General features: G+C 39.0%; 1 protein-coding gene across 1 annotated transcript; it reads right to left on the bottom strand.

The window, feature by feature from the left end:
• Window positions 1–289: 289 nt before the first annotated feature.
• Window positions 290–12,639, bottom strand: LOC101859931 (mitochondrial import inner membrane translocase subunit Tim29). The gene is made up of 2 exons (XM_005097066.3): window positions 12,522–12,639; window positions 290–1,073 (listed from the first exon to the last, which is right to left on the bottom strand). Exons 1-2 carry the CDS (start codon window positions 12,583–12,585, stop codon window positions 577–579), a joined length of 561 nt encoding a protein of 186 aa, XP_005097123.1. The 5' UTR covers window positions 12,586–12,639; the 3' UTR covers window positions 290–576.
• Window positions 12,640–12,661: the final 22 nt, after the last annotated feature.

Here is a 12,661-nt window from a genome sequence, read left to right as displayed (position 1 = left end):
TCTGCGCATGCCACACCCTCCCTACTCATTCGCTCCGGCCTTCATTGTTGACACACGTGGGCCCTCACATCCTTTATTTCACTAGATCACCAACAAGTTTCTCAGCTGGCGAGGTTTTACATTATGTATAATTGGCCTATGCACTGTGCACAGCAGCAGCAATATTCCGCTATAACCGACTCGCATGTTTGTCTGATAGTGCTATAGCAGTATTTTATTTACAAAGATAAAGAAGAGAAAAAAAGGGTTTTAGAGAACAGTGTCTTTATAACAGACTTCTCATTTTTTCCGTACTCGCTATAAGTGGACTCCACTGTAATTACAAAAGGTCTAAAATGTTGGCCAAATGTATACCTGTCAAAGCAATCAAAACCACACTCCTCAAATATCACCTTTCATTTCAAGTATCACAAACACACGCACACCAAATAAAAGAAAGCCCCCAATCACAACAGTACCTTACTTGAGACAAACCCCATAAATAAAGAACATGCTTTCATTTTAACACAAATTCATATCTTCCAAACCTGCCCACGACAAAATTGAAAAAAAAATTAATTACACTAGTACACATTTCTAAGACGAAGATGTTTTATCTTTCCATTCATCTTCATTGACATCAAAGTCCTGCATCTTGCGTGACATGTGCACAAATTTGCCTAGAACACCGACATCAATGACTTGCTTGTGCCACTGGTACCATGGGACGTTGGTGTGTTTACACTTTGCCTCGTACAGATCTAACTCGTCACGGTGCTCACTGACCCATACCAGAGAGAACAGTCCTAGGCTGGTGTGGTGCAGCTTGCCATCGCGGTGTGCAGACCGCATATTGTCTATGTGTGCATCTGACTCTTTGTTTCGTATCGTTGTTCCAACTAGGGAGAGTTCATGGGCACTTTCAAGGAGAGCGTTTTCCAGATCTGCTTCGGAGGGATTTGACTTGATGAGTATGCCAGCTGCAACCAAGCTGGTGAGGTACACAGAAGCTTTGATGGAGCCGTCTGCAATGTCCTGAAAGGTCTCTTGTGCCACCATTTTATAGTCATTCAGAATGTTACCAAAGTACTGGCCTGAAAAAGAAGATGTCAAATATGTTACCGGTACTTCAGTGATTGTTCAAAACAAGAATGAGAATAATTGCCACGTATGAACGGTCTAAGACATGACTGAGTATTGTCCGTGATGTAACACCAACCCCTTCTACCCGTAACAATACACAACCCATTTGAGAACATATAAGATATTTTTACTGTCCCTTTCCTGCTACAGTGGAACTCGGATTCAATGAGGTCGCCGGGCCTGACCGAAAATCTGGTTGAATCCGAGTGTTCGTAATAGCAAACATGAGATTTGGTGTAGATAATTACAGGCACTGCGCAAGTAATGTGTAAAGAGAAGTAACAAGTAGTGCCTGAAATGCTTACACATTAAAAAAAAGACTGATTCATTCAAAATCAAATGCACGCCTGTGTCATCTCAATTGTTTGGCAAAAAGTTGTGTTGCTGTGTAGAGCCTAGCAGACGGCAACTTTTGATTCCATAGACCAGCGCACAATTCAATGCATAGATCTTCGTCAAGACTAGCTTATCATTGTATTAATGATCAGTTGCCGAGGGTAAAAAAAAAGACTGTGACGCATTTGTATCTGCGACGTTTAACGCCCGGAACGCTAGTGCCCCCCCCCCCCTCCCCCCGACACACACACACAGTCACACGTGTGCAGGTGGCCCATCCCACCCCGACACACGCCAGAGTAGACACGTGCGCGTGCCAGCAACGCATATTGTGTTGGTATGAAAAAAAGGCTGCTGATTGGTCGCATGCAATCGGCTAAGATAATAGTAGCCTAGTTCACGATACAGTTGCAATGGGTGGTTTCCGGGAATAGATAAAGTTCGTTCTGGGAGAAAAATGAGCGAAACGTCTACGGGGGCTGTTCACCCTGGAAGCGACCTCGTAGAATCCAAGCTCGCTGATTTAAGTGCTCGTTGAATCCGAGTTATTTTTATTGATTATAAAGAAGAAAAAAAAACAGGGAATCTATCTCATCTCGTTGAATCCGAGCTCGTTAAATCCGAGTTCCACTGTATTGCTTATTATAAATGAACTTTTTAATCAGCTAAAAAAGACCCCCCCAAAAAACTCGACATGCTAAAGCAGCAACCCAGAAAACTTTTAAATCGTCGTCATCTCATATATATTACATGCTGCTAGCCTTCCTTGCAATTGTTTGCACCCATCTCATTTCCCTGTTCCCCTGTCCCTGGACTTTAGTGCACACTGCAAATTGAGTTGAGTAGAGGCTATAGCTGCCATTTTGGTACAACACCACAGATTCAACTTGAGACCCAGAAAAACAAACAACTAATTATGCAACAAGGAAGAGAAAGACATTTGCTTCTAACTTCAACACCATAAGGTAACAGAGGCCGGAAAAGTATAAGTAGAGTAAGTACTATTATGGAGAAGAAGTCACGCCATTTGCACATCCTGCTTGTCATCTGTAACATTTAACAATCGTCATCAGAAAATTTGAGGTGGCAATGAAAGCAGATCTTGATTTTCCAGATTAAGACTGCCAAGCCCTGATATTCACTTGCACACTTCCAATATAATGCAGATTGTTTGTGTGAAATTGTGCGAAATACACTTATTCAAACTCCCAGGGCCTGGCAGTCATCCTGCCTAATTCTCTATAAAACCGTCTAGAAGCAAGCTTAAAAGAATACTTGACCACAAAATTCTTATAAATTGAATTGCACAAGACTGCAATGAAAGTATAAGAAATAGAAACTAAGTTATTATAATACTGTGTTATACTGATTATATTACATTCATAGCTGTTCATTATAAAAGCTCAAAACCTTTGATCATTGTCTATACCAGAGTATTGATATTATTTTAATGCAAATGTCTATAATAAAAAGAGTACATTGTTTGGAATTTTTACCGAAGAGGTATAATGATCTATTTTAAGGCACTGCAGAACTTATTAGATTTTGCGAGCGAAGTTACACTTTCAAGTTGACCGTTCTATTCTCCATAAATAATATTGTTTATTCTATAGATAGACAGTACAGTCAACTACAGATGAGTTGGTGTTGTTGGGGGAGTGAGACTAGTGAGAGAAAAAATCAACTAACCTGAAGTTCAGCTTAACCTTTTTTTTTTTGTATGGGGTTTTACGACGCTCGCAACTGCATAAGGTCATATGAGCACGCTAAACAAATTGTTTTTTCTGAACAGTTCACTGCTCGGCCTGATTCTGGTCACTATTTCTATTTAAAATTGTTAAGACGCTAAAAATCGAGTGTAAATAGATTTTAAATTTTAATTTCAACAGGGTTGGGTTGATTTAAATCAGTTGATTTTAAAAATTTAAATCAACTTGATTTTTTAAATAAAAATCCGTGATTTAAATCACTTTTAAAAAAATATATTTTTATTCAGTTTTTACTTATTTCAACATTCAGAATTCCTTTCCTTGGTTTCATAAAACAATATAAGGTTTAGTAGACTAATATAATCATGCTTTAAAGTCTGCTTTCCACCCTTTCACTGTAAAATAATACAGTATTCAATTTACTTTTTTTTCCATAATTGAAATCAGAGCTGGGTTGATTTAAATCAGTTGATTTTTTAAATTTTAATCAACATGATTTAAAAAATAAAAATCAGTGATTTAAATCACTTTTTTTTAAAATGTATCCAGTTTTTACATATTTTAACATTCAGAATTCCTTTCCTTGGTTTTATTAAAAAGATATAAGGTTTAGTAGACTAATATAATCATGCTTAAAAGTCTGCTTTCCCCCCTGTCACTGTAAAATTTATTGTAATACAGTTCTCAATATATTTTTTTTTTCATAATTGAAAACCAGGGTTGGGTTGATTTAAATCAGTTGATAAAAAAAAAAAAATTAAATCAACTTGATTTCAAAAATAAAACTCAGTGATTTAAATCACTTTAAAAAATGTATTCTGTTTTTACATCTTTAAACATTCAGAATTCCTTTCCTTGGTTTTATAAAACAGAGGTTTAGTAGACTAAAATAATCATGCTTAAAAGTCTGCTTTCCCCCTGTCACTGTAAGTAGTAAAATAATACAGTATTCAATTTACTTTTTTTTAAACTGAAATTAGCATTTTCTTTTTCTTTTTAGACAAGCAACGCACACTGTAATAAAATGCAAGTTTATCTATGCATACTTACCCCCCCCCCCCTTCCTTTTAGACTGACATTTTCTTCATTTTAAATTGTTTGTGGCCATAATTCACTTATATAGCAGATTAAGGCTTTCTGAAATTGCAGTTGCTTAAACTAATGCATTCTGCACTGAAAGAACATACTTTTAGCCACCAAATATCCCAAACTGTGTCGACATTAAAAAAAAAAAATTTAAAAAAAATAAAAATCAGATTTAAATTTTTTTAAATCTTGATTTAAATATAAAAAATCGATTTTTTTAAAAAATCAAAAAAATCACCAACCCTGAATTTCAAACAACTTTCTAAATAATACTTAAAAATTCAAACAATCTATTTTATAACTTTCCATTAAAAGGCCAAGGGCCTTCATAAAATCTAAAATTCTGCTGGGAACAAGGACGCAAAAAATATCTTGAAATTTTTTGCATTTAAAGTATTTCTTTCGGGTCTCTCCAAAGTCTAGACATTCGGATAAAATGTGTCTAATGGTAAAATCTGTGTCGCATCCGACACAGAACGGCTTCTCATCTCCCTGAAGGAGGTATTTGTGTGTTGGGGCCGTGTGTCCGATGCATAATCGAGAAAAAATGACTTCTCTTCTGGAGAGGACCAAAGGATTTCGCGGTCCCAGTTTGGGTTTAATGTTGAGAAGTTTGTTATTTGTTTTGTTTTTTCCAATGGCTCTTCCACAGACTGGAGGTGTACTTTTTTACTTTATTTTTAAAGTCAGTCTATGGGAGAGTGTTCGTCATTGATCCCAACAGAAGAGAAGGGATAAGGATTTTTTCGCTAGGTGATCTACCTGCTCGTTTCCCTGGATGCCCACATGGCTAGGTATCCATGCGAACACGACACTTTTCCCGGTTTCAGTCAAGGCGTGTATTTTTTTTTGTAGTCCAGTTATTTTTGGGAGTAGGAGTGTGTAGTTTCTAAGTGAAGTGATGCAAGACAGAGAGTCAGAAAGGATAAGGAAAGATTTGTTAGGAGAATTTTCTACGGAATCCAGTGCGATGTCAATGGCAGTGGCCCCCGCAGATAAAATGGAGGTTTTGGAATGGAGTCTCCTCTGGTGTGTACTGTTTGAAGATAGGGCTGCGGCGTCAACATCATTGTCCTTTTTGGAGCCATCTGTGAAGATACGCTACGAACCGGGATAAGTTTTTTGTATTCTGCTTTAAATGTTTTGGTGTTTGAGCTTGCTTTGTCATGTGTGGTCAGCTGTACTGTAAGTCTACTTTTGCCTTGGTGAGGTGCCATGGAGGGAGGTTGGGGAAAAGAAATTGTTGGATGTCTTGTTTGGAAAAGTGTATGTTTTTGAGGTCCTCAAGGATTCTGAGGCTGAAGGGTATGATGAGATTTTCGTTGTTTTGGAATTTGTTTATGGTGTCTGGGTTTGTTTTGAAAATGCAGTCGTGTGCTGGGTTCTCTGGTGTTGAGCTCTGTTTAATTGCTTATTGTAGTGAGAGTTGTGTGCGTCTGAGTGTGAGTCATGGTATGTTTGCCTCGGCTTGGAGGCTCTCCACCGGAGAAGTGCGGAAAACCCCCAGAGAGAGGCGGAGTCCTTGGTTTTGCACTGGGTCTAGCATTGTTAGGATGTGTGGTTTGGCCGATCTGTAGACTTGACAGCTGTAATCAAGCCTGGACTGAACAAGGGAGATGTACAAGTGGAGAAGATGTTTTGAGTCCCCACACCACTCCGGATGCGATAGAAATTTCAAAGCGTTTAACGCTTTCTGGCACCTCATACGAAGGTCTTTGATGTGTGGTAGGAAACTACATGAGTCGCCTGTGGATCATTTTTTCTATAAGTTTGCACAGACAGCTCGTTAGTGCTGTTGGTCTGTAATTGGATGGGTGTGTGTGGTCTTTGTTTGGTTTGGGTATTGGAATGACAGTGGCGAGACACCAAGACTCCCAAAAGGAGTGCAACCGCCACATGTCGTTGCATATGTTTAGTAGGAGTGTAAGTGTTTCTGTGGGTAAGTGTCTAATGATCAAGTTGTGGATGTCATCCGGTCCCGGGGCTGTATTGCCCAGGTCCGAAATGAACGATGTTAGTTCATCTAACTAGCATCTGCGTTTGTCGCTGCTGCGATGTTTTTAATTTTTTGGTCCGCAAATCGCGGCAGCGATTTCTGCATTTTTCCAACAAAAAACCACCACCGGGAAGAAAAAAATTAAAACAACAACAATAAAAACTGGGAATAATATTCGTGATAAAAACCCCATCTTGTTAACACTACCTTGATTTGTAATTTTCATGTGAAGAATATAAGAAGGCTACAGTACATTTCTCTTTTATTTCCCTCTTTGTTGTGTTTTATTTTGTTGGTGCGCTAATTTTTCTCTTCTCGTTATTGTTCTGATGTGTTGTTTTTCCATCTTATGTGAGATTAAATAGTGTAATGTTCTTCCTACCTTTTAAAAAAAAATGTGTTATAGTTATAGTTACAGCGTGTCTCCACCAAAAACGAATACTGACACTGGCACTGGCAGGCCCCGTGTGATTCCATGATCTACATGTTAGAGATCCTGTACTTTTTCTTTAATTACACGCGTTTAGGGTTAAAAACAGGAAGTCTATAGATGGGCTGACGCACGCCCTTATTTGTTAATTTTTGTGGTTGTTTATTTGCTGTTCTAATTTTGATTTCATTCTGTTGTGAAACCTTTATTTTTCACGTTTTTACACTGTCAACAAAATAAAACACCACAAAGAGGGAAAAATAAAAGAGGAACAGTAATACAAATCATATGTAACTGCAACGTATTCAACAAATCAACGTGGTGACAACATCAACAAGCGAGAAAGAGACGAAGTGAAGATAAGTGAACTTTCTTTCAAAAGTAAAGAGGTTCGGTTTCTTTTTTGGGGTTTTTTTTTGTTGTTGACTTTTATTCCCCGATTCGGGAACCAAAAAATGCCCCAAAAAATCGAGCCACGATTGTTTGGTCGCGGCCTCGACAAACGCAGATGCTAGTTCTCATGTGTCATTATCAACAACCCTCCATAGATCTAGATCTAGACAGCACACAAGTGAACACAATACACTGAGTTTAAGAGCAGCACCCTTCATAGGCAACATATATGTCATATCTGTAGCGAAAAACTGTTTGGAACTACGTAGCATTTCTTTATATATAAATATTTACTGCGAACATTTTTTGGACCGATTGAACCATATATGTTGTATCTGAACAATCTTTGGTAGGCCTATAATATAAATTATAGATCTTGACTATATTTGAAATTTGCGGGAAAGGATGTGATTCAGAGTGTTCGGAGAAATAGTGCCCAACTTTATTTTCTCGAACGTTCGGAGAAATAGTGCCCAGCTTTGGTCCCGTTTGCGGGTGACTTTGCGGACCCGGCCGAAGCGTAGGTGACTAACTTTGTCAACCTCGGTCTGCTCTATTTCCGAACCAATCCGAATTAAATTCGGCAACCAATCAGAAAAAAGGGCAAACTAATGATATGTGGACGTTGAAGTTCGTACTCATAAATTAACCTATTAAGCTATGGGCTACTGGGAGTGACCCACCCCCCCCCCCCCCCCCCCCCGGGGATTTTTGATTTTTCACCACCATGATTTTCTGAAAGGGTAGGACCTACGGACTTCCCCAAAAAAAGTTTGCACCAAAATGTTGGCAATCTACAGAGTTACGGCCCTTGATTGTCCAGAAATTTAAAAAATACTTGATTTTTATGTTGGGGTTTTCTGTGAAGCCAAAAATGTGTACTTTCATATGATGTAAAACTCAAATATTATAAGATGATTTATGTGTTGTAAAAACATTTTTTTGGTAATTAATTACAAGGTGCAAAGAGGAAAAAAGAAAATTCAAAGGCTGATTTCTCAAAATCTATAGAAATTATTAATTCCATTGCTTCAAATCTTCTATAACCCGGTACAATATATATAGTTTTCTGATAGGTGCACACTTTGACTCAAAGTTTGAGGAACAAAATGAGAAAGATTTTGTGCAACATAACTATGAGATAAGGAGTTATGACCCTTGCTATTGATATATATTTAAAAAATACAAAACTGCCGCGAGTCATTTTAAAAACGTCAAAAAGGCGACATGTGTACTTTTGTCCCAGATATAGTCTAGATCAATCATATGGGCATGATAAAGGTGTCTTGAAAAACATTTTGTTAGTTAAAGCTAATTTAAAGAAGACACAGCCGAGATGATAATAGATCTATCTATCCTCTATAGTGTGCTCAAATTTGAACGTTCTGTGTCAAGTAGTTGTTTAGACCCGATCAAAAATGAGCGACTACCCCTCTATCCAAAGCGGCTTCACACGGAGACCGGCTATTTTCCCCTCACTCTCGCGGCAAATGTATGTGACCTATAAATCCCCGCATGACTATTCCGGGCCCGTTCATTGGTCATTCGAAATTTCGCGCGAATCCGGTTGTTTTTCTCCCTGTAACATCGCAATGGGGGTATTCCGAGGCGAGGTTATCTCGTCTCAACGGGGAAAAATAATTTTTAATTGTATGGCATGCAAGATTTAATTAACTTATCTTTTACGGTTGGCATGGTCTAAAGTCATCATAAATAGCTTTGCAATTATTTAGATCTAGATCTAGATTTAGTAAAAAGGGAGTATGTGTAACATACATACAGACCCGGTAACCGGGAACAAAGTCACGAAGTATACAGACCCGGTAGGGGAAATCTTTTGTGATTTCGGAAAGTTTCAGCGCCCTCTTTGCTCAGGGTATACCTAGAATCTAGGTTCTTCTAGATCTAGATAGACAGACAATATGATATATCATTGATCTAGTTTCGAGACCTAGATCTAGATCTAAATGAAGATTGCGGATGTCTTTTCGATGAACGATCGTTTTACCTCCGTTTTGGAGTTGGAGGAATCACAATTGAAGAAAAGTACAATGCCATAATTTCTATCGAGCAGTCACCCCTCTCTATTTCTCTGTCTCTCTCCCCTCTTTTCTGCCTGCTGCTCTCTCTCACACACACATGCCGTTAAACGTAGAAAAGACGCATCTTTCTGATTGGCTGCTAATTTTAGTAATGTGATGTCATCACTTCCTGGGATACCCACATGGAACGACGTGTTTTCGGTAACATTTCGGATTTCCTCGATCTAGATCTAGATCTAGATTAGATCTAGATATCTAGAGACTAGATTCTAGATCTAATAGGCCTACTTGGACATGATGGAAGACCGCACGAAAATTGCCAAAAAAGACACAGGAGGACTAGATCTAGATCATCTAAATTTAGATTTACCACCTCCCCCCCCCTCCTGCATTTTTAATCACTAATACATTTTTAAAAAACAAAAAAACTTCAAAGCAACTCTAGATCTACAAATTAGGCCTATAATTTATGGAACTGTTGGTCAGTCGGGAGGAGGAAAAGAGAAAAAAACAAACAGTCCGGGACCGGAATCGAACCGCTCCAAAAGTCATTGCACGACATCAAACGCAGACGCGCTATCAAATCATCAGAACTTCCGAGAGAAAGGTATGTAGATTAGGAAGAGGCTAGCCGTATTTAAGTACGGCTAGACTGGTTGTCTAGCCGTACTAATTCTATTTATATGATGGCTAGACTGACTATTTTAAAAAATAGGCCTACTGAATTGTATAAATTTTTAGTTAGCAGTACCTAAAGTATTTGTATTTGAGACGAAACCAGGTGCCTTAATGCCTTAATGACAGTGCATGTATTTTAAACCTCGTGTTTTCTAATGTTCATAGAGGGCCTAAGATAAGTACGGCTAGACTGGCAGTCTAGCCGTACTTAGGCCCCCGCGGCCACTGCGCTTTTTCGTCACTTGCAGGCCAAGCTCACATGCAAATGAGCTTGTTTTTGTCAGTCACTGACTGCCTTTGCCTGACTACGCAATTTTCCTGCATGCACGCTTTTTCGTCAGTCGTACAGGGGACTACGAAAGCCTCGATTCGACTCATTTTGGAAGGTAATTTGCATCTCTTTAAGTACATTTTTGCTTCTTCATTGTACTTTACATGATCAATAGAGTTGTATCTCATTATAATATGATGTTGTACAATAGCAGATTTGTGCTGAAAAACACCCAAAAAATTTACAAAGCACTTGACCTAGATCTAGATCATTATTTCGTTCTCGGGAGAGCTAAAAATAGGCCAGGTTAGACCTAGCTAGGGACGTGACCTAGATCTAGGTTCTCTAGTGTTTAGTACTTCCAATTTTCCGCCAATTTTTAGTTTTCCTCTCCAGACATTATCTCTGCCGATCTACTAGATCTAAGCCTAGATTCTAGATCTACATCTCGATATTATATTGTGTCGCTTTGCCTTTCCTGAAACAGTGCTGTATATGAAGCTTAATTTACCCTTCGCTGATGAAAGTTCTGATGGCCGAGTGAACAACGTCTCTGCGTTTGAAGGCAAACATTATTTTGTGAGCGTGTGTTCGAATCCCAGCCCCAGCTTTTTTTTTTTTTCTTCTCATCATCCCAACTTACAAACAATTTTTCCCATAATTATAATTTGTTGCTATTTAGTTTTTTAAAGAGGTAAATACATAAATAAATCGCCTGTGCTGTCTGTTGTTCTCGTAATCATAACACACTGGGCTAAAAATAGGTTTAGCTGGTCTGACGTCGGTTGTCGCGGATCTTTTTGAGTCGCTTCTACACCACGCAAAAACTTCGTACATTAGCTTGGCCTGGAGGTGATCTTATTTTGGTGGACGCGTAGGCTTAAAAAGAAGTACGGGTAGACAGTCAGGCTAGCCGTACTTAAGGACGGCTAGACTGTCAGGCTAGCCGTACTTTAATATTGATGGCTGAATTGTAAATGAAATTTTTAGTTTGCAATGCCTAAAGTATTTGTATTTCAGACAAAACCAAAAGGTGCCTTACTGACTTGCATCATGTATTTGAACCTGAATAATTACTAGATCTAGATATAGATCTAGATTCTAGATCTAGATATCTAATGAGACCTGTGTACTTAACAGGCTTGAGTCGATAGGGCCAAACCTAGATCTAAGTACGGCTAGACTGGCAGTCTAGCCGTACTTAAGTACGGTTAGACTCTCACAGTCTAGCCGTACTTTTTTTTAGACACTTCAAGTTCAAGTACGGCTAGCCACTTCGTGTAGATTAAATTAAGCATCATATAGAATACGGCAGTGTCAATTGCCACCGAGTGACGCGGTGGCAATTGACAAAAATTGACTTTTAAATTTGTCAATTGCCACCGAGTAAATTGGAGCTCTTTTGCGTTGGTGAGTAGATCTAGCTTATTATTGTGCTCGAGTGCTCAGTGTTGTGCGTTCGCCTCTCTGTCCCTCTGTGTGTGTGTGTGTGTGTGTGTGTGTGTGTGTGTGTGTGTGTTTTCCTGACCCCCGTCCCCCGATTTATGTTCCCAGATATAACATGAATTTCTATTTGAGTTTGTGTGCGTGTGCGTGTGCGACCTTCTACTTCTAGAATTGCCTGTGCCGGTTCTACACCAAAGTGTAGGCTAAGGGCTAAGGCTAGCCTAGATCTAGGCATACGTCTCATTGAAAACACGCCAAGTTGGTACCGTAGTTCTAGACTAGATCTAGATCTAGATTTTGGATGCTTTCCAATTCCAATGAAATTAAAATTAGTTAGTTCAGAACAAATTGACCCATTAGACACACATTATGTATAATGCTAAAGATAGTGTTGTTTTCAGACTTGACACCGCTTCACTCTGTGGCAATTGACAAAAAGTCATTTTTTGTCAATTGCCACCGCGTCACTCGGTGGCAATTGACGCTACCATAGAATACAGACGCTTCCATCTTTGGTGCCATGCGGTTGTCTATACTTAGATTAGTCACGTGATCGGAGGGGTATCCTGGTCTGACGTCAAACAAGATGGGCGCCTTACCTAAAAATAGTTTGCGTCTTTCTACTTTTAATCGCATGTCTCACACACACACACTCACACACACTTGACTTTGACACACACACACACTACCGGGTCTGGGCGCTGAAACTTTCCGAAATCACAAAAGATTTCCCCTACCCCCCTACCGGGTTTGTATACTTCGAGACTTTGTTCCCGGTTACCGGGTCTGTATACACTTCCTTAGTAAAAATAAAGTCAAAGTGAAAGTCAACTGAAGTTCAAGTCAGGCAGGAGTTCCAGCTAAATTTACTGACGCAAGTCACAAAAGAAGACAACTTTGTTCAAGACTAAACTGCTCCCCCCAAAAAACGCTTAAAACTGTACCTGGATTTTTAGGATACAGTCATAGCAACAAGAGATTTATTTATAAGACAATATCACATAGCACTAACCAATTCGTCTTATTCTGCCGACTTTGGCAACTTGTTGTGCTGCCTTAGCGCCGTTGGCGGCCATGATGCAGGTGTGGTAGATCTTTCGTTTCTCTTCGTTCAAATGATCGCTATTCTGCTCGCTCGTCAATCAGCTGTTT

The sequence above is a fragment of the Aplysia californica genome, unplaced genomic scaffold, assembly GCF_000002075.1.
Source record: "Aplysia californica isolate F4 #8 unplaced genomic scaffold, AplCal3.0 scaffold00145, whole genome shotgun sequence".
Taxonomy (NCBI): domain Eukaryota; kingdom Metazoa; phylum Mollusca; class Gastropoda; order Aplysiida; family Aplysiidae; genus Aplysia; species Aplysia californica.
The sequence above is the reverse complement of the archived record's forward strand: the minus strand, read 5'-3'. Positions and strand labels throughout refer to the sequence as shown.

Excerpts from the sequence above, each read along its gene's own strand:
- LOC101859931 (XM_005097066.3), bottom strand. The coding sequence starts at position 12,585 with ATGGCCGCCAACGGCGCTAAGGCAGCACAACAAGTTGCCAAAGTCGGC. Across the intron at positions 1,074-12,521 it reads CGGCAGAATAAGACGAATTG|GCCAGTACTTTGGTAACATT; the intron begins GTTAGTGCTATG and ends CTTCTTTTTCAG.